The 27,093-nt window shown below is 36.4% G+C and overlaps 2 protein-coding genes, 1 long non-coding RNA gene and 1 other non-coding gene across 4 annotated transcripts; 3 read left to right on the top strand and 1 right to left on the bottom strand.

Annotated features, from left to right (window-relative positions):
• Positions 1-211: 211 nt before the first annotated feature.
• LOC138906158 (uncharacterized) lies at positions 212-3,229 on the top strand. The gene is made up of 6 exons (XM_070194682.1): positions 212-685; positions 1,408-1,608; positions 1,865-2,261; positions 2,529-2,743; positions 2,798-2,921; positions 3,075-3,229. Exons 1-6 carry the CDS (start codon positions 212-214, stop codon positions 3,227-3,229), a joined length of 1,566 nt encoding a protein of 521 aa, XP_070050783.1.
• A 4,537-nt stretch (positions 3,230-7,766) lies between these two features.
• On the bottom strand, positions 7,767-7,873 carry LOC117276881 (small nucleolar RNA R71). Its single transcript, XR_004507140.1, has one exon. It is a non-coding gene; the product is annotated as a small nucleolar RNA R71 (small nucleolar RNA).
• Positions 7,874-19,384: 11,511 nt separating this feature from the next.
• LOC104096781 (uncharacterized) lies at positions 19,385-26,607 on the top strand. Its single transcript, XM_033656285.2, has 3 exons — positions 19,385-19,462; positions 25,815-25,931; positions 26,007-26,607. Exons 2-3 carry the CDS (start codon positions 25,869-25,871, stop codon positions 26,487-26,489), a joined length of 546 nt encoding a protein of 181 aa, XP_033512176.1. The 5' UTR covers positions 19,385-19,462; positions 25,815-25,868; the 3' UTR covers positions 26,490-26,607.
• On the top strand, positions 24,198-24,867 carry LOC138905743 (uncharacterized). The gene is made up of 3 exons (XR_011413581.1): positions 24,198-24,332; positions 24,401-24,527; positions 24,592-24,867. It is a non-coding gene; the product is annotated as an uncharacterized lncRNA (long non-coding RNA).
• Positions 26,608-27,093: the final 486 nt, after the last annotated feature.

Here is a 27,093-nt window from a genome sequence, read left to right as displayed (position 1 = left end):
AAGATCTTCAAGAGCTAACCATTGATGAACTCATTAGTAATATAAAAACTTATGAAATGAAGAAGAAGAAGGACCATGAAAGAAGAGAGCAAAGGAGAAGAACCTCACCCTTAAGGCAGACAACAATGAGTCAAGTGGTGAGGATGTGGACATGGCCTACTTGACAAAGCGATTTCAAAAAATAGTTCGCAGGAATAGAGGCACTCCAAAAATGGGCAGCTCAAGCAAACTAAGAGGTTATGACTTGTGTCATAAATGTGGGAAGCCAGGACATTTCATCAAAAATTTTCTTCTCCTCAAGCAAGACCAGTACAAGCACAACACAAACAAAGCAACCAAAAGGAACCCGGTTCCTGACAAGAAATTCAAGAGAAAAGATGCCGCTGAAAATGTTATGAAACAAGCTTTTGCTGCATGGGGAGATTCTTTCAGTAAATATGGGGAAGATGATGAACAAGCTGACACCTCCATGATGGCAGTTGAAAGTGAAGCAGCTAAATATGACTCTATCTTTGCCCTGATGGAAAAATCTGACGATGTTGAAGATGAGATAAACTTTCTAGACGTTCAAAGAAATTTGAAGTCTTACTCTCAAAAGAAGCTTATATCCTTGGCCAATATATTAATTGATGTTTATCATAATCTTATAAATGATAAAAATGTGTTAATTGTGGAACTAGGAGAGGTATAACTTGAGAGAGATGATCTGGTAGTCGTAGTGGTTGCCCTAAAAAAGACCATTGAGGTTTTAAAGAAACAAAAATATGTTCTAACTGAAAGAATTGAAAACGTAGATCATGAGAGAGATGACATGTTGGTAGTAGTTATGGATCTAAAAGAAACAATTGAGTAATTAAAAAGGGAAACAGTTTTGGAAACATCCAAAAGGGAAAGGAAGTTGCAAGTGAGGCACACATTAATCTTGAAAATAAACTCAAATTGGTGAAATCTAGTCTGTGTGCCGAACTTGAAAGAAACAGACAACTTCAGAAAAATCTAGGCAGAGTTAAAAATGACCTAGAAAAATCTCTAAAGTAGACCTGGTCCTCTGATACAATCACTGCCATGTATACAAGCAACGGGGGGAACATACAGGGAGTCAGGTTCTAAAAGGAAAGGACTCCCTACAATCCACATAGCAAGTATGTTATTGTCCCTGATAATTGGCTTTGCACTCACTGTGATAACACTGGGCACTTTAAAAAAATCCGTAAGGCTAGAATTCAGTCTCAACAGAAAAAAAAGTTTTTGTTGAAAAGGTAACTACTGCTAAAGAACCTGGTTCCTCCATTGAGAAAAGGGGAATGCCTGCTTGGACAAAAAGAAGTTTAATTCGTCCTTTTCTTCACTACAAGGGACCCAAACTTGTTTGGGTTGCTAAGTGTAATCCTTGATCTTCTTGTGCAGGGAGAAGTGAAAGGAACCAACCAAAGATGGTATATGGATAGTGGCTTCTCTAAGCATATGACTGGAAGCATTGATGATTTCATTTCCCTCAAAGTCCTGCAAGGAGGGAGTGTGTCCTTTGGCAATGGCAAAAAGGGATACATTCTAGGAGTAGGAAGAGTTAGGAAGATGCTCACTCATTCAATTGAGAATGTGTACTATGTGAGTGGCTTGAAATATAGCCTACTGAATGTCTCTCAAATTTGTGACAAAGAAAACAAAGTGGAATTCTTATCCAAGACTTGCATAGTCACAAATCTCGTGACTGGTGAAGTGGTTCTATTGGCAAAAAGATTCAAAAATATCTATGTTGCTAATTTTGAGTCTTTGCATAATGTGGATCTTACATGCCTGAGTGCATGATGTTGAGTTGTGGCACAAAAGATTTGGACATGTAAGCTTTTCACTGCTTAAAAAGTTTGTCAAGAAGGACCTGGTCCGTGGGCTGCCCAAGTCAAGGTTCAAAGATCACAAGGTGTGTGATGCATGTGTAAGAGGAAAGCAAGTCAGGTCCTCATTCAATCCCAAAAATAAAGTAAGCACCACAAGGCCACTTGATCTCCTCCATATGGATATATGTGGACCTATGAGGGTGTTAAGTAGAGGAGGAAAGAAGTACATTTTTGTCATAGTTGACGACTACTCCAGATTCATATGGACCTTGTTTCTCAAAACCAAGGATGAAACTTTTCCAGTCTTTGTTGCATTTGTGAAGCAGATTCAAGTGAAGATGAGGCATAATGTTGTGAGTATAAGGTCTGATCATGGCACAGAGTTCGAAAATACAAAATTCGACGAATTCTGTGCTAAAAATGGTATAAGTCACAATTTATCAGCTCCCAGAACACCCCAATAAAATGGTTTTATGGAGAGGAAAAATAGGACTCTTGATGACATGGCCAGAACTATGCTAATTGACAGCGGCGTAGAAAAAGGTTTTTGGGCAGAGGCAGTCAACACTGCTTGCTACTTGGTGAGTAGGTGCATGATCAGGTCCCTCATAAACAAAACTCCATATGAATTACTGAACGGGAGGAAACCCAAGCTAACTCACCTATGAACGTTTGGATGCAAATGCTTAGTTCTCAATAATGGTAAGGAAGCGCTAGGAAAATTTGATGCCAAAAGTGATGAAGGAATATTTCTTGGATATTCCTCACAAAGAAAATCATACCAGGTCTACAACAAAAGGACTCAATGTGTTGAAGAAAGCATACATGTAATCTTTGATGACTCACACCACTTATGTGGGAAAGGTTCACATGATAAAATTGATCAAGACGGAGAACAGCCAAAGGTTCCTAGAGAAGTCATTGTTATGGCAAATGGAAAGGCTGAATTGATGAGCTAGGTCAAGGAATCCAACGAAGAAAATACAATAGTTGCTTCAGCTGATACAGAAGAACCTGGTTCCTCTATCACAACAACTGAAGCAGAGGACAGAGTTGCTGATGCCGTGCAAGGAACCCCTGGTGGTGAGTAGAGAAGTGGTACTTACCCATCCATAGATGCCAACAACAGATCCCATTTTGAGGAACCTGGATCTTCACACATTGAGATTCAGGTGTCTAACTGGAAGTATAAAAGTTCACATCCTCTCCAAAATGTGATCACTCCTCTTGATTCAGAAATTCAAACCAGATCAAAGACATTCTCAACTTTTCTTTCTCAAATTGAGCCTAAAAACATCAAGGAGGCATTGAAAGATGCTGACTGGATTACTACTATGCAAAATGAACTCCATCAATTTGAGAGGAACCGTGTATGGCACCAGGTTCCTTGACCCTCAGATAGAACAGTTATAGGAACCAGGTGGGTGTTCAGAAACAAGCTTGATGAGTTTGGGAATACAACAAGGAACAAGGCCAGGTTAGTAGTTCAAGGCTACAATCAAAAAGAAGGGATCGACTATGATGAGACTTTTGCCCCAGTTATTCGAATGGAAGACATCAAAATCCTCATTGCCTTTGCATCTCATACGAAATTCAAACTATTCCAAATGGATGTCAAAAGTGCATTTTGAATGAATATTTAAAAGAAGAAGTTTTCGTTAAACAACCACCTAATTTTGAGTGTCTTTAGCATTCTGAACATGTGTTCAAACTTGACAAAGTATTATATGGGCTGAAACAGGCCCCTCGTGCATGGTATGAAAGGTTTTCCAAATTTCTTCTTGAAAATGGCTTTACAAGAGGAAAAATCAACAACACCCTATTTCTTTTTGAAGAAACGGGGGAGGAACCTGCTCATTGTGCAAGTTTATGTTGACGACATCATGTTTGGTGGAACAAATGATTCCTTGTGTGAGGAATTTGTAAAGCTTATGGGAAGCAAGTTTGAAATGAGCATGATGGGGGAATTGAATTTTTTCTTAGGGTTGCAAGTTAAGCAAACCCCTAAGGGAACGATGATAAGTCAGCAGAAGTACATTAAAGAGCTCCTGAAGAGATTTGAGATGGAAAGTTCAAAGACCATTGATAGTCCTATTGCCACTGCCACTCGTCTGGACATGGATGAACCTGGTTCTCCTATGAACAAAACTATGTATAGAGGCATCATTGGTTCACTCTTGTATCTCACAGCTAGCAGACCAGATATTGTATTCAATGTGGGATTATGTGCTAGATTTCAATCAAGTCCAAAGGAATCTAATCTAAAAGCTGCCAAGAGGATTCTAAGGTATCTTAAAGGAACGCATGACCCGATTCTCTATTATCTTTCAAGAGACAATTTTGACCTAATTGGGTATGCTGGTGCTGGTTATCTGGTGGATAGAAAGAGCACATCTGGCATGGATCACTTTCTAGGGTCATGCTTAATTTCATGGGGTACAAAGAAACAAAAATCTATGACTTTTTCAACTGTAGAAGATGAATATATGGCAGCTGCCTCTTGTTGTGCTCAACGGTAGTGGATCAAGCAACAACTGTATGACTTTGGTGTGTTTTCGGATTGTGTGCCACTACTATATGATAAAACAAGTGCTCTCAACATGGCAAAGAATCCGGCTCAGCATAAGCGTACAAAGCACATTGATATGCAACATCATTTTCTCAGGGATAATGTTGAAAAAAGCCTCATGTACATAAAGTTGTGCAAAACATAGGACCAGGTAGAAGATATCTTCACCAAAGCATTGAGCAGAGAGCACTTTGAAAAGAATCGATTGGTATTAGGGCTGATGAAATCAAACAGAGTACCAGGTCCCTCAATGATTGGCTATGAAAGAATGAACAGATAAAATGCTAAAAAGTGTTTTCTAGCAAATTCTAACTCATTTCTATACCGTAGCAGGTAAACACCCATGGAAATTACAGAGTGAACAGAGATGAGGGAAAAGAGGTCTCCAGTCAGAAGGTTGGGAAAATCTCTAAAACTCAACAAGATGTGGTCGACAGTGGTGAAGTATCAGTAGTGCCCGCTCCAAGCTTTGATCTGAATATAGCCACTCCGACAGGTAATATTCCCCCTACATCTTCTGATACTATTTTGGGGGTAAATGAGAGAGAAGCCATTGAGAACATGCTACTGATTTCTATAGAGGTAGGATTGGTTAGAGAATATGAGTGTGATGATAAGACCATTGGATCTCAGGTGGAAGGTGAAAGTCATAGAGTTGAAGGTAGGGAACTGGTGCCTTTTAAAAATTTGGCACCAGTTAGTAGTACTGGGGAAACAATAGAGGGACCTGATCCCTCTACCCAAGAAGAGCACTCTGCTCCTACTTGGGATGAAACCCCTTGCTCCTTAAAAGAGACCCAGAATAGTACTGATCTTGCTCCTTCTCCTCACTTCGATTCTGAGTCGTTAAACTTTATCATTCCTGAGACGAGATCTCAATCCGAAGAAGAAAATGAAAATATTGAGAAAGACTATGATAATGAGACTGTGGCAAGCTTCATTGCTGCCTTGAGTGGTAGGGAAGTTCCCAAAGAGCCCATTCTCAAAAGACCCACCACCAGGTTGCAAAAGAAAGAAGCTTATGAGACTGTTTTGAAGAAAAACAAAGAGGAAAAAAGAAGAAGGAGGTTGGTGAAATGGGGAAAGCTAGTAAATGAAGAGGATGTGCCTCCAACACATGTTGTTGATGGTAAGCTAGAAACCTGTATTTTATCCGTAGTATTGCACTCTAATTACTGCATTTCATGTGTGTTTGAGCTTAAATGATAGTGAATTATACTTATTACGTGTTTTATGCCTTATAGGAAATGATTCTGAGCTATTTAGGTAATTTGGAGCGAAGTTGAGCAAGTTGGAGCTTTGAAGTCTGAGTAGAAGTCCAAGAAATTAAGCCGGGATCATGTTCGGGGATCGAGGACCAAGTTCGGATAGTAAAAAGTGAACACATGAATTTACTCTGAGAAAAAGCCACTACCGTGCCATATGGGGCGCCGTGCGGTAGTGCAAAAGTGGCCCGGCAAGAAATGTTCAAGCTCTCCAGATTTCCTCACTAGAGAACCGCATGGGGCAGCGCGGCGTGCGACGCGGCTGTGCAAAATCGTTAGAGTGATTTCCATGTTCGGCCGGGAAAGGGTCATTTCGTTCGGTCTTGTTTCTACACGGTATAAATACACCAAAAATACAATTTTGAAGACACATTTGACCTATGGGAGATTGGAGAACCAACCAAGGCAAGAAGACTCAAGGAGAACCAACCAAGGCAAGAAGACTCAAGAATTCATCAATACTATAACCTGCAATCGGTGCAATACAAGAGTTTGTATCTAATCATTAGAATTGATATTTTATTTGTTCTTAAAATTATTTGAGATGTATTACTCCATTGTTATGGAGTAATTTCCATTAGGATGTTGACAGATACGGTGTTTCGATAACTTGATTAGGGATTGGATTCTTGATAATTGTTAGAATTAATTGATGGAGCTTTAATTTGTATTGTGACTTATTTATTGTTTTAATTAATCGAAAGAGGAGTTTGAATTTGAATTTCTTCACATCTTATACTCTAGTTTAAATTCATGATTCAAATAGGTAATCGAAAGAGCCTTCTGAATTGTTAATCGAACTAGAAAATAGGAAAATATTCGTGAGAAGTTACCCTTTAAATCATAACCAACATTTGATTGTTGCAATTATTTATTGTGCTTCAATTGGATTAATTACTAAATTAACGTTTAATCGAAGGAGTAACAATAACTTCAAGTGCAATCTGATTATCGGTTGAATTCGTGAGAATCAACCGTATTATAGAGTGAATTAACTAAAGAATTGGATCCCGAGTCAGTTATCTTTCACCTATCTAGTCAAATACCCTTATCCCTCTTATTGATATTTCTTTGATGCTCATATGCTGTCTTTTGTGATCAATTGTTATTTTCTTAATTTTTAGTAGTTCACCGTAGTAACAGTTATCTAATCAAGTGTTAATTTTTCTGGATAGTAATCAACTGGAGATTATTCGAACAATGTTTAAATAAAATCCCTGTGGAGATGATAATAAATATATACTATCTTTGACTAGCGAGTAATAATTTTGTATTGTGTTTTGCACTCGACAAATTTTGGCGTCGTTGCTGGGGATTGACAATCAATAGTGTTTCAAATAGTTTTTAGCACTAATTCAGGAACCAAATTTTACTTTAGTGTATTCACGTTTCTCACTTGTGTGCATGATACATGTTTGATTTCTCTGGTGTATGACTCGATACTCTTCAAAAAAAGTGATACGCTATGAACCAGAGTTGGAGAAACACCAGCAAAAATTGAGAAAAGAAAGAGACTTAACAGAAAAATTATTGGGTCAAACTTCGGCTTAAGATACCATGGTAAACAAAGAGAATGATGGAGTATACTTATATGCAAAAGAGGCAGCACAACTAGAAGCTGCACGGAGAATTGCTGATGAGACCGTCAACGATGATGGGGGCCAAAAATTCAATCTAAATCGACCCTTGGTTAAAGACAAGTTCGAGAATGCAACATCAAGGCCTGGAAGATCATTGGGTGACTATGCTAGTCCAGTCTATAATCAAGGACTGTCAAGGGTCAGACCTCCACCCATAGCAGCAAACAACATTGAATTGAAGCAAGGCTTGCTTCAAACTATCCAAAACAACTACATTTTCAGAGGAAAGGTGAACGAAGATCCTAATACTCACTTGATGGATTTTGAAGAAATCATGAACACCTTCCAATACAATAGAGTATCAAAGGATGCAGTCTACTTAAGGGCATTCCCCTTTTCATTAAAAGATGATGCGAAGCAATGGCTTCGTATCTTACCCACAGGTTCGATCAGGACATTGGAAGATATGACCAAGAAGTTTCTTAACAAGTACTTCTCAGCTGCAGAAATGGTGAAGTTCAGAAGAGAAATCCATAATTTCTGCCAGAAGGAGACAGAAATGGTTTTCGAAGCTTGGGAGAGATTCAAGGAGATAGTCAGAAAGTGTCAGCATAATAGAATTGATTTGTGGATGCAACTCCAGGATTTCTGGGATGGGCTGATACCGTCTTCGCGACAAACTCTGAATAATGCATGTGGATGACTACTAATGAAGAAAATATCGTTGGAGGTTGTTTAAATCCTTGATAAATTATCTGAGGATGATAATTGGTTTTGTTTGATTTGTTTCTTGCTTTCTTAGACAATATGGTCTGTAATCATAACTCTGAATTCTATCGGTATGTAATAGTTAGTAATTAATTGTTTAGTTTCGACTCTTCCCGATGATGTATTTCGTCGACTGGCTTCTTGAGGGATTTGAAGTCGAACGAAAAAAATAAAAAAAAATTAAAATATTTGAAAATCCAAAATATGTCTTTTGTTTTATTTTATTCTATTTTATTTTACTTTCTTAGGTAGTGTAGTAATTCTCCCTTAGTTTTTCTTTGTGCCGCGGTTCTTTTCTAAGGGTTCTACTTTAACCGGGTGTAGTTAGTTTTTTGTTTATTAGGAATAAAGAATCTTGAGTCAGTGCTAATTTGAAGCAATTTTCCTTGACTGCATATGCCTTGAGAGTAGTGAGTGCCTTAGTCGTGATGCCTAGGCTCAGTTCTTGACTCATAGATAAGTGCCTTAAATTGCTTGATCGTAGCTCTGCTTAACTTCTTTGACTAGAGAGTCGGGAAAGATCCGATCCTGGGTGAGTTAAGTGTCAATATGTGTGTGAGGTTGTTGTGATATTCTGTGCATGTCAGTGATGTCTAGAACTTGCCTCGTGTGTTTGCAACGCAAAATAAAAGTCTTATTCAGTCTAGGAAGTGATATAGGCATTTCTTTATTGAGCCAATTATATGTTTGTGACTCGCCTAATTATTTTGTATCCTAGTTAGCCTCTTTGAGCCTAAAATCCCATTTCTTTGGAAACCACACTGCAATGACCTCTTTGTTTGAACTGACTATCTGTTTGAACCGTTTACCTCTCTTGAGCACTTAAAATATTTATGAACTTATTAAAATCTAAGAAGAGTTATGGTTGGGATTTGGAGTGGATCTATAGAAAAGGAGAAAGGTGCACTGTTTGAAAAGCTTGTGGGAGCCATTTGTAGGGAATTGAAAAATAAACAAGAGAAAAGACATTCAAAACTTAGGAAAAAAAGAGAAAGAAAAAAAGTTGGTGTGTATATATTATAAAGAAAATTATTCCTTGCTAGTGGTAAATCTTGCTTTGTTTGTGCTTAAACAAATTGAGAGCCTGATGTTAATATGATGTGAAGGTTGGTGTTTGGTTCTACATAAGTGTGGGGCTTGAATTGGTGGATTATATGTATTAAAGTGCTCAGGGAGGTATAGTCACTATTATCCAAATATATCCTACCTGTCTCGCATCCTACATTATAACCAAATAAAGTCCTACTTGATCCTGGACTGAATAAGCTCAATTACTAGAGTATTACACTACGGGAAAGCTTATGGTACATTCTCTGTGGCGCATGAATTTTATTTCTGAGAGTGAGTGAATTCTTTCTATTTTGAGTTTCTAATTGTTCTTGAACTTTATTGTATATGGAACTACTCTCTATTATTTGTGTGAGGGCACATGACTTGTGAAGGTAAGGTAAAGTCTTTGACCTCTGTGTTAGAGTAAGTGAACAAGTTGTTTAATGAAAATGTCGTCCCTAGGTGAAGTGCAGTTTGATTGGTCGAAGATGAGCAATAGTCTAAGTGTGGGATATTGATGGTAGGCTAGAAACCTGTATTTTTGCCATAGTATTGCACTCTAATTATAATATTTTATGTGTGTTTGAGATTAATTGATAGTGAATTATACTTATTACGTATTTTATGCCTTATAAGAAATGATTCTGAGCTATTTAGGTAATTTGGAGTGAAATCGAACAAGTTGGAGCTTTGAAGTCTGAGTAGAAGCCCAAGAAATTAAGTTGGGATCACGTTCGGGGGTCGAGGACCAAGTTCGAATAGCAAAAAGTGAACACATGAATTTACTCTGAGAAAAAGCCACCACCATGCCGCATGGGGTGCGACGCGGTAGTGCAAAAGTGGTCTGACTAAAAAGGTTCAAGCTCTCTGGATTTCCTCACTAGCGTGCCGCATGGGGCAGCGCGGCGTGCAACGCGGCTGTACAAAATCGTCAGAGTGATTTACAAGTTTGGCTGGGAAAGGGTAGTTTCTTCCGGGCTTATTTTTACACGGTATAAATATGCCATAAATAAGATTTTGAAGACACTTTTGACCTACGGGAGATTGGAGAACCGACCAAGGCAAGAAGACTCAAGAATTCATCAATACTACAACCTGCAATCAGTGCAATATGATAGTATGTATCGAATCAATAGAATTGATCTTTTTTTTTGTTCTTAAACTTATTTGAGACGTATTACTCCATTGTTATGGAGAAATTTCCATTAGGTTGTTGAGAGATACGGTGTCACGACCCCAAATTTCCTCCGTAGGATGTCGTGATGACACCTAGTCTCTAAGACTAGGTAAGCCTATCAATGCAGAATAACAATAGAAATATGAAATAAATAAGTCTGCAATTCAGATAATTACAACTCCCAAAACCCAGTAGAAATAAGTCACAAGATTCTAAGAATTTATCCTCAATGTCTCTATATATGTCAGAGTCTAAAGAAAATAAGGAAACAACATAATAAGGGTAGAAGGGGACTCCGACGCTGGCAGATATACATCGAAGTCTCCATACACAGGTAGCTCACTGATGTTTGGGCTGGTAAGATGTACTTAGATCTGCACAAAAAGATGTGCAAAAGCATAGTATGAGTACACCACAGCGGTACCCAGTAAGTGCCAAGACTAATCCCTGTAGAGTAGTGACGAGGTCAGGTCAGGCCCTACTGGAATAATAAAAGACATGGTAAAATGTATAACAATATAATAAAAATAAAATGACAATGGGAATGAATCAAGTAAATAGTATGTCACCATTTAACTACACAGAATAAGGGAAAATAATACCTCGCGGAAAAAAAATAGAATTTTTCAACTTTAAGAAAATCACAACAATAATCAGAGGCAACTACGGCCATAAATAAATATCAACAAGGGCACTCCCGAGGTACCGCCTCGTAGTCCCAAATCATAAATAAATTCATAATATCTCATTTTCTTATATCACCGCGGGAGCCTTCACAATATATTTTAAAGAAAATATTTTTTCCGAAATAGCATCCCATGTTTTAGCCACCCTTATCACATTGCATGACTTCTAGTAGTTCCCCTACTAGCCACGCGTATCAAGCCACCCTTATCTCAATGCATGCGTTTCAACACCCAGACCTTATACCACCGCATGCATATCAATATCATAATATATCACAATTTGCACCTCAAGTGCCCAAATATTTCAATTTGCCTAAATATACAACATCAACAATATTTTCCACAACAGGGATCTCACGGCTCAATCACAATGAGTACAAAATCTCACAAAATATTCGGGAATAAATAACACAGAAAAAAAAAATTCAAAATTTTTAATACATTTCCTATGTACCAAATTTAAAATATAAAATACTTCATATTAATAATATTTAAATTAAAAAAATTTCCACCTTCAAATAATGCACAGAATAAACAAAACCAAGTTTCAACTAAACAGGTAAAACAATTAGCAGAAAAAGGTCAAGCAAATTTAAAGTATAAAAAAAATCAGATCAATGATGAAAAATATAACAAGATAAAATAATTTAATTAATATGCAACAACGATCTACACAATTTAAAAATATAATCTTTCACATTTAGCCCGAGTACACACTCTTCACCTCTGGTACGCGGCTTTCAACCCATTACAATTATCACATCAATACCAATCCTAGGGGAAATTTCCTCCACATAAGGTTAGACAAGTCACTTACCTCAGACCACACTCAATCAGTCAAGTAGAATGCCTTTTCCTCGATTTTTCGACTCCAATCGGCTCAAATCTAGTCATAATTAATTCGATTCAATCAATGCAAATTATAGGAATAAATTCCATAAAACAAAATACAATTTTCCCATAAAAATCCGAAATTTCACCCACAAATCAACAGAGGAGCCTACATCTCGAAACCCGACGAAAGTTACGAAATATGAACGCTCGTCTAACCATACAAATTTTACCAAATTCCGAATCAACTCGACCTCCAAATCCTCAATTAAAATCTATGAAAATTTCTATCATTTTCAAACTAATTCACTGATTTAGGAATAAAAACAATAATAGATTAGGGTATTTTAACCAAAATTAAGTTAAGAACACTTATCCCGTTGTTTCCCTTGAAAATATCCTAAACATCGCCTCTTCCAGAGCTCCAATTCGTCGAAAATGGAAAATGGGACGAAGTCCCATTTTCAGATCTTAAACATTCTGTCCAGGTTTGCATTTGCGGACATAACTTCGCATTTACGAATGAACAATACCTCCCATGAACAGTGTTTTCGCAGTTGCGATAAATGGTTCGTAATTGCGAATGAACAGTGTTTTCGTAATTGCGAATGAATAATATTTTCGCAATTGCGATAAATGGTTCACAATTGCGAATGAACAGTACCTCACCAGAAACCAGCAAACTCAAATTTCTCTGATATGATCCGAAACCACCTAGAAACTCATCCAAGGAGGTTGAAGGCACGAATGCCATTCTTGAAGGGCATCTTAGTGAGGCCAAGGAGGCACCTAGTTCGAGCAGTGCACAAGGCATAGAGGTTTCTCGCCTGACCAAAGAAAATATAGATCTCAGGAAACAGGTCGAGGACTTGAAAGATTGGCTGATTAATGAACAAGTGTCTGCAAATGCTCAAATGGACTTTCTTCTCAGAAGCCTTGCCTCCCCATTCTAGTGCCCCTTAAACAGTTCCCTTTCTAGTGTCTAGTTGAATGATGTTTGTCCTACCTTAGCCCTTTTTTTGTGGTTTCTATGACTGGTACTTTAATTTTTTTTTGTATGGACTTTTTTGTAACAAAGATGCTACCATCTCTGCTTTTTTCTCCTAAAATTATTGAGCATCTCATCTTTTACTACGCTTGTTATACTCTTACGCTCTGTTTTTATCCATGTTTTGTGCACACATATGGCCTGAGTTAACTTTGCTAAACTTCATTTTGTGTTTACTTGTGTCTGATCTTTTTATGATGCCAAAAGGGGGAGGAAAATTGAGAAGGGGGAACAAGTCTTCAGGTTCTCAGGGGGAATAAAGTCTTCTTGTAGAAAAATCTGGCTCTCAGGGGAACCTCAATTATAAGTTTGTCATCATCAAAAAGGAAAAAATTGTTAAGTTACGTGCCTTTGTGTATTTTGATGATCTAACAAACTACTTAATAAGAACCAGATTGAGTCAATAGAAGCAACATTACTCCACGGAGGTTCATGAAAGAAGCTGGAGAGCTACAGAAATATAAGGAGCAAACTAATTTCCGAACATGTGTTCAGCGAACCCAACCAAACTGTTGATAGACTTACTAGCCTAAGCCATGATTGTCAACAGTCAAAACAAATTCATACTTTTGATGAACTTCCATCTTGAGTTAAGGATATAATGACTATGGATAGACGAAATATGACATCCATAAGGACATCCAAAAGGAAGAAAACAGAGATCACCTTTCAGCCAACTTAGATCATGATATTTTTGTATAGGTGTAAAGCCTTTTTTTGGAGGAATTTTAGTTTTTGTATAGCTTGGTTTCCTCGTACATTTTGGTTACATGACCTGTGTATATAATTACCAATAGCATTACCTTTATCTCTCAGTCGTATAAGGATAGCTTCCTCTTTCCTTCAAGTAGTAACAGGGATTTCTGGACATAGTTTCAGTCCCTCAAAACTTTAATACTCATTTGTTGAAGATGAATAAAAATACTTATTTGGGTTTAGGAAAATATATACTCATTGAAAAATAAAATTCCTAGATTTTTTGAATGTTATATATCATTAATAACGAATTTTGACTAAATAAAAACCAAATAACCTTCAATCCTTCTAAATTTGTATATTGCTTCATCTATGTGTTTTTAACGAATTCCAACCATAAATATTAAAACAAATTCTTTTTGCCTAGGTTTATTGAATGTTATATATCATTGGTTATTTTTTTTTTTGTTGCTATTTTTGGTCGTATAACTTAATGGCTAATTATAGGTAAGTAGTGTCTATCTGGAGGTTTTAGGCTTTCTTGGCCTTTTACAATGTTGAATTTAAGAAAATATCTTTTTTAGATCTCTTATGTGTAAATGAAAGATCTCTTATGTGTAAAAGTAAATCTCTCATGTGTAAAAAAAGAAGTAGGGTCATAAAACTAAAAACAAGTTTGTAAAAGGCCAAAAAATCAATTGACCCGTCTATCTGTCGCTTGTTTTTGTAGTTCTCTCTTAATGTTAATATATTCTAAACAATGGCGTAACCAGGAATTCCATCAAGGGAGCTCAAACTTTAAGCAAGTCAATATTTTTTTTTATGGATGAATGGTGTACCAATATTTTAAACCAAACTACGCAACATTTAGCTAAACAATAAAAATATTTTTACTAGAACTATAATCTTATAAATCAAAACTTAAATAACAAAAAAATAACATTAGAAATTTTACTAATTAAACTAAGCATAAAACCAAAGGAAAGGGGAGTCGAGATGATTTGTAGTTTGTAGAGAGCTTTTGTTGAAGGAATTGTTGTAGAGCTTGACTTAATTATAAAATTTATTTAAGAAATAACTTTTAGTTAAAAAATACTTTTAAGATTAGTTGTTTATTTCTATACAAATTTTAAGTTTTAAGAGTTAATTTTTATATACGGTAGAAACTGAGCTTATCTATTGCATGACAGATCGGGGATGAACACTACTAGAAATTCGGTAAAAATCGACTAAAAAAACCGACCAACGTTGGTCGGTAATGGCCAAAAACCGACCAAAACGCGACCATTTACGTGTGGACGGTATTTTTGTGGTCGGAAAGGAATACCGACCAAAGTTGGTCGGAAATTACCGACTAACTTTGGTCGGTCAATTAAATTAATAAAAAAAAATATTGCAAAAAAAACCGACCAAAGTTGGTCAGTTTTTTTCGACCAAAGTTGGTCGGTATTTTAGTTATGTAATAAAAAGATTCACCATCTGGGAATCGAACCGGGGTCTGTACTGTGGCAGGATACTATTCTACCACTAGACCATTGGTACATTTTGTTTTAAGACTGTCTTTTATTTGATTTATACTCTTTAATTGTATTTTCGTACGAAAATAACCGGCCAAAGTTGGTCGGTTTTATTAAAAAATAAAATTACCGATCAAAGTTGGTCAGTTTTTTTAAATGACCTGCCGAATTAACTGACCAATTTTGGTCGGTTTTTTTAATATTAATTTTTATTTATTTTAATTAAAAAATCGACCAAAGTTGGTCGGTTTCTTGAAACATAAATTTTGCGGGACTCAAAAATAGTTTCCCGCATTTTTGCGTCAAAGAAAACCGACCAAAGTTGGTCGGTTTCGTAAAAAAAAAAAATTAAAATTTTTTGAAAAACCGACCAACTTTGGTCGGTTTTTTGACCGACCAAAGTTGGTCGGTCGACTTGGTCGGTTTTTGCCGAATTTCTAGTAGTGGAAACATAATGGATTGAAGATTGACCCTGGGGTTCCATCGAACCTAGGCACGAGGTTAGAACATGCGTCTTCAAGATTATCGAGTCCGAAACCCCGGAACTGACCACGACTCCGAATTAGCTCAAGAACACATTATCAAACCAAAATAACGGAAGACCGAAATATCCATAACCGGTCGGATATCACGGCAAAAATCTCAGCAAGTATCAATAAAACCGATTAATTAGCAAATTATGAGATTTTTTACCTTATATAGATTTGTACCTAAAGTAGGACTCCTCTACTATATAAAGAAAGTCTGATTATTTGTAAAGGACATTGTGACACGTATCCCAAAGTAGTAAACTGTTATTTCTAGTCATTATTATCTTATTACTCTATTTTGGCACCGATTGTAGCATCTTTGACTCGAGGGTGACCAACCTTCAAGGCCAAGATTGTTCAACCTGCGTGGTTTGCATTTACTTTTTTATCATTTATTTCAATTTGAATCTGATTTCTCATTTTTGTATCAAGTTAGATCACGTATCCTTAAAATCGTGTATAAATTCAATTGTTATCCGATTTTGAGGGTAAACAGTTTGGCGCCCACCGTGGGGCTAAGGATAATAGTAGTTATTTGATACAAATCTACATAACACACACTGCTTTATACTTGCTCTTTGAAGTGTCTTTGATTCCACGCTAAAATACAAAAATGTCAAATTCTCAATCAGCACCTCTGCAAGTCTCGTCACCAAGGTGAAAATAACAACATAGCGCCCAATAACGAGATACCACCTGCGGATCCCGCTGGAATTCCAATAGCGGATCCGATTGACGCTAATTCACATGTGGCTATCGATGCAAACTTGCCTACCGACTCCAAAATAGTATTCGTGGTGGAGCCCGATCGACAACTCAAAATACGCAGAACATTGAAGGAGACGGGAACAGTCTACGAGTGATCTTCGAAATGTTGCAGGCTCAACAAGCGGCGATAGCTCAGTTACAGAACCAAAGCCGTGCAACGAGTAGGGTTGCGCCCGATCATCCCCGGGAAGTCACCCGCGGGGATGAACCGGTCATAGAAAGGTCGAACGAACACGAATCGGGGGCTAACCCCGAGATCATAAAAATGCTCGAGGAGCTGATAAAACAGATAGAATCGAGGAAGAAGAAGATCGAGGCTAGCGACAAAAAGGTAGAAACTTACAATTCCAGGGTAGACCAAATCCCAGGAGCACCTCCGATATTGAAGGGCCTGGATTCCAGGAAGTTCGTGCAAAAACCTTTTCCACCGAGCGCGACTCCGAAGCCGATCCCCAAGAAGTTCCGTATGCCTGAAATACCCAAGTATAACAGAACGACCGACCCAAACGAGCATGTAGCCTCTTATAAATGTACTATCAAAGGGAACGATCTGGAGGACGATGAGATCGAGTCTGTTCTGTTGAAAGAATTTGGGAAGACCCTGTCAAAGGGAGCTATGATATGGTATCACAATTTACCTCTTAATTCTATTGATTCATTTGCTATACTTGCAGATTCTTTCGTAAAAGCACACATAGGTGCCATCAAGGTTGAGACTAGGAAATCAGACCTTTTCAAAGTCAAACAGAAGGATAAGAGATGCTCAGAGAGTTCGTGTCCTGGTTTCAAATGGAACGAATGGATCTTTCGCCAGTCGCCAATGATTGGACTGTTCAAGCTTTCACTCAGGGATCTAATATTCGAAGCTCGGTGGCTTCACAGCAGCTGAAGCAGAACTTAATAGAATACCTGGTTGTTACATGGGCTGACATGCATAACCGGTATCAATCAAAAATCAGAGTCCAAGATGATCAACTCGGGGCCCCTTCGGGGTCTGTCTATCTCGTCAGAACCCTTGACAGAGTCAAGAGAGATATCGATCATGAATCAAGGCTAAAAAGGGATCTGTATCAGCCGTATAACAGAGATCGCACTACTAGAAAAATGCAAATTTTCCAGGGAAATTTCCCACAGATATATTATCAGTGGCATTTACCACGGAAATGTAAAAACATTCAGTGGAAAATGAAAAAGTTTTCTTTTACCTTTTTTTAAAAATGTTCCCACAGACTTTTTAAAAATATAAAAAATTATTTTAATATTACCACTGATGCAATGGGAAGCTCAAAATTTTGAATTCTTATATTTGGTCCAAAAACCCGCGATCTTAAAAAGATTTTCACCAAAACAATTGAATTTATATAAGACAATTCCCACAAATTTACCTAGTGAATCAGTGGGAAAGTAGTTCCTATTACATTAGGTATACCCCTTATTTTTCTTCTCTTTTTCACTCTCATTCTTCTCTTTCTCTCTCATTCTCTTCGTAGACTAGACCTTTCCCCCATTTTCAGAAATCAGTGAGCTTTCGGTAAGGACTCTCTATCTATCTATCTATCTATCTATCTATCTATCTATCTATCTCTCTCTCTCTCTCTCTCTCTCTATATATATATATATATATATATATATATATATATATCTCGCTTCCTCCCCCTTTCTTTCTCCCTTTTCTGATTTTACCCTAAATGCCTAAAAATCTAGGGTTCCAGTTTAAGTTGGTCCTTCTGCTGGTGCTAGCGGTGCAGGTCCCAAGTTCGAGGAAGTTGATTAAAGTAGAGAATACTCAATTTAAGTTGAAAATCTAGTTGTAGTGGTCAATAAGAGATGTAGTTTTAGATGTATTTAATTGTCTGTCTATATTTTGTTGCTGTATCTGTGAAGGTTCAGTCTTTTGTCCTGTCATTTGGGGTTGTGTTTACATGATCGTGTCCTGTACATTTTCCCCTGCTGATAATGCATTTTGCTTGAGTGATTCTTGAATTTTGTCAAATTTAGCGGATTTTTACTGTCTTTATTTTCTGTCCTACTAGTAAAGAGGAAATGACGAACTATATGATCTCAACTTGTGAAACAATGAATATACTGAGATAATAATTGTGATCCAAAGTTTAAAGTCTTAAAACATCTAGGCATTACCAATCTAGATACTAGAACCCACAACTATTAGACTATATAATTGTAATCTATAGTTCTTAGTCAAAACTGCAAAACCAAAAATGCCAAATCCATTATCACAATGCGAAGAATTTTCCACCGATTTCTAAACCGATACAGGAGAGTTTAACAGAAGTTGGTATGGCTTGAATGCATACTAAAGCAGATTGAAGATAACATTCCAAATCTCCTAAATCTATCTTTTGTGTGTGTAGTTGGGGTGTGACAATATTTATGTGCTGGTTATGGTGTTAGTTCCGTCCAATTTCATGGCTTTTTGTCTGGCAAATTTAAGTTTTTAGGTTTCAAGACGTTTGCAGGTTCTTGAATTTAGTTCTCTTTATTTTCCCGTCATTTAATTAGAACTACGGGGTTTGGTTAAACAAGATATTAAGGACCAATGTAGTGAACTTTAATTTGCAGAAGTGTCACGCGGTATTGATATTTTAGTAGATTTCTATTGATTTTAGGTTACAACTCCATAGTTTTTGTTAATCTTGATGTATTGAAAATTTTGCATTACGTGTAATAGTTTTAAACACTAGCTTCATTTTATTATTCTCTTCTGTTTAAGTAAATCAACAAAAATTCCTGGCGTTACCTCTCAATCTTGACTGTGTTTGACCTATTTAGTTTTGATGACACAAAATACTCTGTTATTTAAGCATCATCAATTGGAAAAGCTACAACGGAAGGGAAAACCTAGAATGGCAATACCCTCTATTCAAGCTAGATTGCAAGAGAAGAGCACACTCTTTCTCAAAGCTATAATCTCTTTTTCCTTCATCTTCTAGTTTTCGATACTCTTCCACTATTTCCTATGATAGTGGAAACGTTGCTTTTCTATCCTTGTGCATTAATAGCCATTTCTCCAAACAGTTTTCATGGAATATATGCTTACAAGTTTTCATTTTTTTTAAGTGACTAGAAAGTGAAGATACAAAAGTGTGAAAGAAGACATAATCAGGTTATAAGTCTTGAGGTAACTTCATTTGCTAATCTCTAAGTTGGTTTCAGCTGTTAAATGTAAGTTAAGCTGTTAAATTGCTAGAACAACTATATGAATTTATATTGCTTTTACCTTGATAAAAAATCCTTTATTGTGAATATTATATCTATCCTCCAAGTTTAAATTTATTTATGGATGATAACCAATGTGTTAGAATCTTGGTTTGACTTTTTAAACTGATTCCAAGAACTTAATAGGAGCATTTCTATGAAAAAGTACTTTTCATTCATAGTAATTTGATCTAGAACTATAGCCTTTTCTTGACTTATAAAAAGATGAATAAAAGTGAGTTCATTAAGATATACTATTCATAATTAATTGTAAACTAAGTGAGTTTTTTAAGGTATACTATTCAAGATTAATTGTAAACTAACTTGAAAAAAATAAATTGTTCTAAGTCTATTCTTTTGTTTGTGTGTATTTGTGTACTAGATGGAACGTGAACATCGTAGATGGATGTACGATTGGAATCATCCTAATCGTTGTGGATTCAAGGAAGAATTTATTGAAGGTGTTAAAGGATTTATTGCTCATGCAAAAATACTTCCTGAATTTCGTAACGAAGGAACAATTAGGTGTCCTTGTATGAAATGCAAGTGTACAAAGTTGTTACAACCAGAAAATGTTAAAGTTCATCTTTAAAGCAAGGGATTTAGGAAAAATTATTATGTGTGGACTGTTCATGGAGAGAACTATTGTAGTGTTGGTGATGTTCATTTTCAAAATCTAGTTAGTGGTGAGAGAAGTACACAAATGGAGAATAATGTTGAAAATTCTCGATTACATGAAATAGTGTCAGATGCTTTTGGTTTTTACCCAGGGGTTCAATCCCAACAAAATATTGTTGAGCCTCCCAATAATGAGGCAAAGCGCTTCTATGAATCATTAGAGTCGGCTAGTCGTCCACTCTATGAAGGCTCAAAGCACTCTGAGTTATCTGTTACAGTTAGATTACTAACTATTAAATCAGATTGGAATATTTCTTAAGCGGGCATGAATGCTATAATTGGGCTCATGAGTGAAGTTAGTCCGAACATTAACTTACGCAATGATTACTATAATGCAAAGAAATTGGTTTTCAAGTTAGGACTTTCCTCAACAAAAATTGATTGTTGTAAAAATAGTTGTATGTTATATTATAAAGATGATGCGGCTTTAGAAGCGTGCAAATTTTGTAGACTGTCTCGTTTTAAGGAAGTCACAAATGCCAAAGGTAAGAAAGTTGCATTTAAAAAGATGCATTACTTACCAATTATACCTAGATTAAAGAGCATGTATGCATCAATGAGTTCTGCTCCTCATATGAGATGGTACCATGAAAATAAAAGGCTGCCTGGTATTTTGTGTCATCCTTCGGATGGAGAAGCGTGAAAGCATTTTGATAAGATGTTTCCAGACTTCGCTAATGAACCAAGAAACGTTAGGTTGGGTTTGTGTGCAGATGGATTCACTCCATTTTCTGTCTCTGCTGCACCATATTCATGTTAGCCAGTCTTTGTTACGCCATATAATCTTCCACCTAAAATGTATATGACAAGTCCATATTTGTTCCTAACTTGTATAGTTCCGGGTCCAAGTAATCTAAAAGGTTCAATTGATGTATATTTGCAGCCGTTGATTGATGATCTAAAATTATTGTGGCATGAAGGTGTTGAAACATACGACATATCAACTAAGCAAAACTTTAGATTACGTGCTTCTTTGATGTGGACTATTAATGATTTTCCTGCGTATGGAATGTTGTCTGGGTGGTCGACTGCTGGAAAGTTAGTCTGCCCCTACTATATGGAAGATACAAAAGTATTGACTTTGAGACGTGGAGGTAAAAACACATGGTTTGACTGTCACCGGCAGTTCTTGCCAATGGATCATGAGTTCAGAAAAAATACTAGTGCGTTTATGAAGAATCAAATAGATTATGATGAGCCACCACCAACCTTGTCAGGTGAGGAAATTTGGGAAAGGGTTAAAGATCTAGCTAAGGTAACGGAGTCTCCACCAACTAGAATACCTGGTTATGGTGTTGATCATAATTAGATTAAACAAAGCATATTTTGGGAGTTACCTTATTGGAAGTATAATCTTCTTAGACATAATTTGGATATCATGCATATTGAGAAGAATTTTTTTTGATAATTTATTTTATATTGTTATGGATGACAAGAACAAGACAAAAGATAACTTGAAGGCCAGGATGGATTTACAAGAATACTGCAGGCAAAGAGAATTAGAACTAAAGGAAGTAAATAACAAGATGGTGAAGCCTAAGGCTAGTTATACATACACTTTGGATGATAAACGAAAGATCTGTGACTGGGTTAGGAATTTGAAGATGCCCGATGGGTATGCGTCAAACTTATCCAGGTGTGTTGACATGAAATAAGGAAAGTTGATGTATATGAAAAGCCACGATTGTCACATTTTCTTGGAATCATTAATTCCTATTGCATTTAGTTCATTGTCTGAGAGAATATGAAAACTCATCACAGAGATAAGCTTATTTTTTAAGGACTTATGTTCTAACACATTAAGGGATGAAAACCTAATTTTCATGGAAAGTAATATTCCTTTAATCATAAATAAACTAGGAAATTTTTTTCCATGTGCTTTCTTCAATATAATGTAACATCTCCCAATTCACCTTGCACAAGAGGCACGACTTAGAGGACCGATTCAATGTAGATGAATGTATCCCTTCGAGAGGTAATGACCATTAATTATTTTCTCTTTATGTATTTTGGTAAAAAGAATTCCTATCTAAAAGTGTGCAATGCAGGATTATTGGAAAATATAAACGGACCGTGAAACAAAAGGTCAGGATTGAGGGATCAATATGTGAAGCGTATCTAGTTAGAGAAACCTCTCATTTTTTTTCGTATTATTTTGAGAATCATGTTCCATGTTTGAGAAATAGGCTGAATCGGCATGATGAAGGCGATAATGATCCTTTGGCACCCCCTATATCCATATTCAATCAATTGGGTAGAGGTCCGAGAAGTCATTAAAAAAGAAGTTGGACTGATAAGGAAAAAAATCGGCTACAACACATGTATTACTGAATTGCCCCGAAGTTCAACAATTTTACAAGTAGGTTTGAAATTATACTATTGACCTATGTACATAATCTGTTCTTCTTTTAACTAATAAACATTGTAAAATGTCTGACAGTTATTTTGCGAGTCAGTTCGGCCATGCTGATGTTTATCCTAGGTTTTCAGAGTGGTTTAGAGATTACGTAAGTGTTAATTAATATGTAACAAAATTTTCATTATTTATACACTATATGTTTTTCTAACTTCTCAATTTTCTTCAACTCTATATAGGTTCATAATCTAAATAATGGTATATATGATCCTTTTTTGCGTGATATAGTTTGGGGACCTACCCTACAAGTCAAAACCATGTCTACGTATTTTATCAATGGATACAAGTTTCATACGGAAGAATGGTCTAAGAATAAGAAAACCATTAATAGCGGGGTATGGGTGAAAAGTGGTGATGGTGATCAAGGTGGGGATATTGATTATTATGCTGTGCTCCAGGAGATTTTAGAAATAGAGTATGTTGGTTGGCCAAAGAAAAGGTTGGTACTTTTTCAATGCAAGTGGTTTGATCCCACACCAAATAGAGATACAAAGGTACACGCACAATACAAAATAGTAGAAGTTAAGCACGCGAAGGAGTACGAAAGCTATGATCCATTTGTTATAGCACAAAATATGAAGCAAGTGTATTATGCTCCTTATCCGTCGACGTGTAAAAATAAGAATGAATGGTGGGCAGTTATTAAAACTAAGCCAGTTGGAAGAGTGGAAGTTGAGGATTCACATGTTGTAGCGTGCCAAAATGATATATCAAGTGTTCAACAAATTGTGGATAATGAATTAGAATATGAGCTACATAGTGAAGGCATATACGAAGAAATTGATCTGCCAGTTGAACAAAATTATGGAATTGGGACATCTATGGCCAATGCGGAGGAAGATTCAGGTGATGAAAATGAATTCATTGAGGAGGAAGAATTTTCTGATGAAAATAAAAGAAGCGAGGAGGATGAAACTGATGATGAAAATGTAACAAGAGATGGCAATGGAATGGATGATGAAAATGAAACAAGCAATGATGATAATTGACATGTTTGTTTTTTTAAACTTATGTAATAATTATGCTTTTAAATTTGTTACTAAGAAAATTAACATACTATTTTTTTCTTATGCTTGTATTATTCAAATGGCTGCTGGAGAAAAATCAAAGAAGAAGAAACAAGGTTTACGTAACTTAGGTCGTCTCCCTACCTCTCCACCACCTGCACCTTCTGGTCTGCATATGCCTCCACCTACATGCCCGTCTTCAGTTCCACCTCCCTTATACTCTATACCACACCTAGGATATACTGCTCCGTCCTCTGCCCCTTACTATTATCATATGTCTTCCCAAGACATAAATGGGATGTTTTCATCTAGACCTTCTTGCCCATCTATGCCTACACCTAGACCTGCCATACCCCCATCATCTACTCCAGTCATTCCACCCCATGGCATTCAATCGTCATCGTCTCCCGTTATTCCTTCATCATCTTCCCCCGGCATACCTCTTATTTTTCCCCTAGCATGCTCACATCTTCTAGTCGGCGTGCAAAGCACTCTTTCATGCCTTCATCTGAATCTACTCCATCTTTATCTCCTAGTATTTCTAGGATGCGTATTGGAGTAGATAGCCCTCCGACGTCCCCATGAATTGATAGTGATTCAGTTATACAGCCTCCTATACATGCTCAGGATCCTCCAAATGTTGGAAGGTTAGATGATCTCGGGAGGTTGATTATCATTCCCGATGGAGTTAGGTAAGTATTATTTGTTTATTTTCTAATTAATTATAAATCTGGTTTCTAACATGTCTAATTTAATGCAGGTTTCATCTTTGTACTCAAGCTACAAAAGCTGTGGTTGAATCAATATGTTCATTTTATCATGGACCTTGGAGATTCTGGTAAGATGTTCCATGGAATATTAGGGACAGGATATTTGATGAATTTAGGGTAAAATAAATTATTTTATTTTTCAACTCATATTTAACCAATCTAACAAATTAATTATTTGCAGATGAAGTGTGCTTGGCTAGTTGAACGTGAGGTAGAGGTACGAGGCATCTTTTTTAAGATATGTGCTGATAGGTTGACTGATATGCTTCGAGAAGCTCGAGATATGAAAGAGATGCCAGGTTGGATTACTGAGGATATATGGACTAAACTAACTGAGTATTGGGCCTCTACAGAATTTAAAAAGAAAAGTGAATTGGCAAAGGCGACCCGTTTGTCCGACAAAGGTGGCTCCTTGCACACGGGAGGTTCAATAAGTATGGGGGCTCATCGAAGAAGATTGGTATGTTTATTATACTAGTCAAGTCCTGTGTTTATACAATTAAGTTACTTATAAGGTAATTACTATAAGTAAATCTATGAAACAAACACTAATTGGTAGTTGGTCATCTAAAATGAAACAAGAATCTTATCTTGGCCAAGATTACTATAAGTAAATCTATGAAACAAACACTAATAGGCCAATATTGTGTAAGAGAGCATGTGGAACTTGTTGTGCTAGATGCAACTGTGTTCCTCCTGGCACTTCGCAACACTGAAACTTGCCCTTGTTATGCAAATATGACTACTCACGGCAACAGACGCAAATGCCCTTAATTTATTAAAATCCTCTGCCACTTATTGTTTTCCTCAGACTATGCTATATGGTCCTGTCCATATTGTATCAATAAACAAAATGTAGTAAATGTTTTTACGATATTCGTTTTTGTGTCTTTTCTTTTTGAGGAATTGTGTCCTCTCCTCTTTGTAAGTTAATACATTTGTAATGCTTTGTATTCTTGTTTGTATTATATGAGATGAGGAATAAATGAAGTTTGTGTATAAATTTTTGATATTCTTCTGTTTAAGGAAGTTTCTTTTTCACATAAAACCATCCAAGCAGAGTACGTATTAGTGTGAACATCTATTACTAATAACAAAAAACTCAAAACACTCAAGCAGGTCAAACATTACTTTCAGTATAATTTTGAAGTTTCATAGACATAGCACTTTAATTTGAGAACAGTTAACTGATCTTTTTGAAGTTTCATGGACATAACACTTTAATTTTGCTTTTTTCATGTATTGTTTATCTCTTATGCATCAACCAAGAAAAGAAATTCTCTAGCAATAGCTACTGTACTTGTAAATATTTAATGATTTGTTGAAACAAACAAATTTTGTCCCTAGTGAAAAAATATAGAAATTTAACAAAATGAACTTACTGCATTAAATGGTATTTAACAGGAAAAGTCTTTAAAAAGAGCAGTTACTCAAGATGAGGTATTTGAGTATACACATATGAAGAAGCTAAAGGATGAAACAAAGACAACTTGGATCGAGCCACGAGCCGAGACAACCTATGTAAGATTTCAAGTTACTTTTTAATATTTTTCATTGATTAAATTTGTTCATCTAATAGTTGTAACTTTTTTGCAGAATACTTTCAAACAATCCTTGGAGGAGTTCATTCAAAGCCAACCAACTGATGATCAAGGAAAGCTAATCCAACCATCCCAGGAGAATTATATGGACTTGTGGATTAAGGCGGCTGGTGGCGTACTTAAGGGAAGAGTTTACGGCCTTGTATCAGAGTTTAGTTCTAGTCGTCGGTCTATTGGATCTGGTGGCTCTTCTTCCTCAAGGTCCTCGATTAATCAGGATGAGTTTGAACTATTGAATAGAAGAATAGAAGAGATCACTGAGTTGTATGCACATGAAAGGGCTGCGCGGGAGGAGAAGGCAAAGCGAAGGGAGGAAGAAGATACGCGGAGGGAAGAAGAAATGAGGCGTAAGGGTGCTGCATTTATACGTGTCACTGGTGACGTTGAAATCCTCAAGGCCCAGCTAAATTCCCTCTTAGCATCTGGTGCATTTTCTCTACCACGTTCTCCATCGCGCTCTAACAAGACTAAGGAGTAGTTTCTTTTGTTAATCTGATTTTGGGTGGACTATGATGTTGGATATTATGTATCAATTGGATAAGATTGAATGCTGAATTTCTTATTTGAATGTTTAGTTGCATTATTGGTTTCTAGTATTTTCAGTTTTGGTTAGTTGTTAATTAATGAAATGGATCGGAAGATGCTGAATTTTGTGTGAATGTTTAATTGTATTTTGGTTGTTGGTGGTTGTATTTTTAGTTTGGCAGGTGGTGTAGTATAAAAAGCAGCGTTGTGCACAGAAATAATTTCCAGATTTCCCACGGCATTCCCACTGAATCCGTGGGAAGGTTCGTCACTTTAGTTACAGAACTTGCATATTTCCCACTGATATCGGTGGGAAAGTTCATTATTTATTTTTCAGAATTTGCATTTATCCCACTGATATCGATGGAAAAGTTCATACTTTTATTTTCAGAATTTACATGTTTCACACGGATATCGGTGGAAAAGTTCATACTTTATTTTTCAGAATTTGCATATTTTCCACGGTTGTCAATGGGCAAGTTCATACTTTATTTTCAGATCCCCATGCATTTTTTCCATCACTTTCCTGGCTAATGTATTAAAATTAATAAAAATTA

The sequence above is a fragment of the Nicotiana tomentosiformis genome, chromosome 2 (assembly GCF_000390325.3).
Source record: "Nicotiana tomentosiformis chromosome 2, ASM39032v3, whole genome shotgun sequence".
In the NCBI taxonomy this organism is placed as follows: Eukaryota; Viridiplantae; Streptophyta; class Magnoliopsida; order Solanales; family Solanaceae; genus Nicotiana; species Nicotiana tomentosiformis.
The sequence above is the reverse complement of the archived record's forward strand: the minus strand, read 5'-3'. Positions and strand labels throughout refer to the sequence as shown.

What these genes read in the sequence shown, in the direction of transcription:
- LOC138906158 (XM_070194682.1), top strand. Translation starts at nt 212, where the DNA reads ATGGGCAGCTCAAGCAAACTAAGAGGTTATGACTTGTGTCATAAATGT. An exon ending in CAATTGAGAATGTGTACTAT is followed by an intron (nt 1,609 to 1,864) that starts GTGAGTGGCTTG and finishes CTGCTTAAAAAG; the next exon opens with TTTGTCAAGAAGGACCTGGT. An exon ending in CGAATTCTGTGCTAAAAATG is followed by an intron (nt 2,262 to 2,528) that starts GTATAAGTCACA and finishes GCAAATGCTTAG; the next exon opens with TTCTCAATAATGGTAAGGAA.
- LOC104096781 (XM_033656285.2), top strand. Translation starts at nt 25,869, where the DNA reads ATGAAGAAGCTAAAGGATGAAACAAAGACAACTTGGATCGAGCCACGA. An exon ending in CACGAGCCGAGACAACCTAT is followed by an intron (nt 25,932 to 26,006) that starts GTAAGATTTCAA and finishes ACTTTTTTGCAG; the next exon opens with AATACTTTCAAACAATCCTT.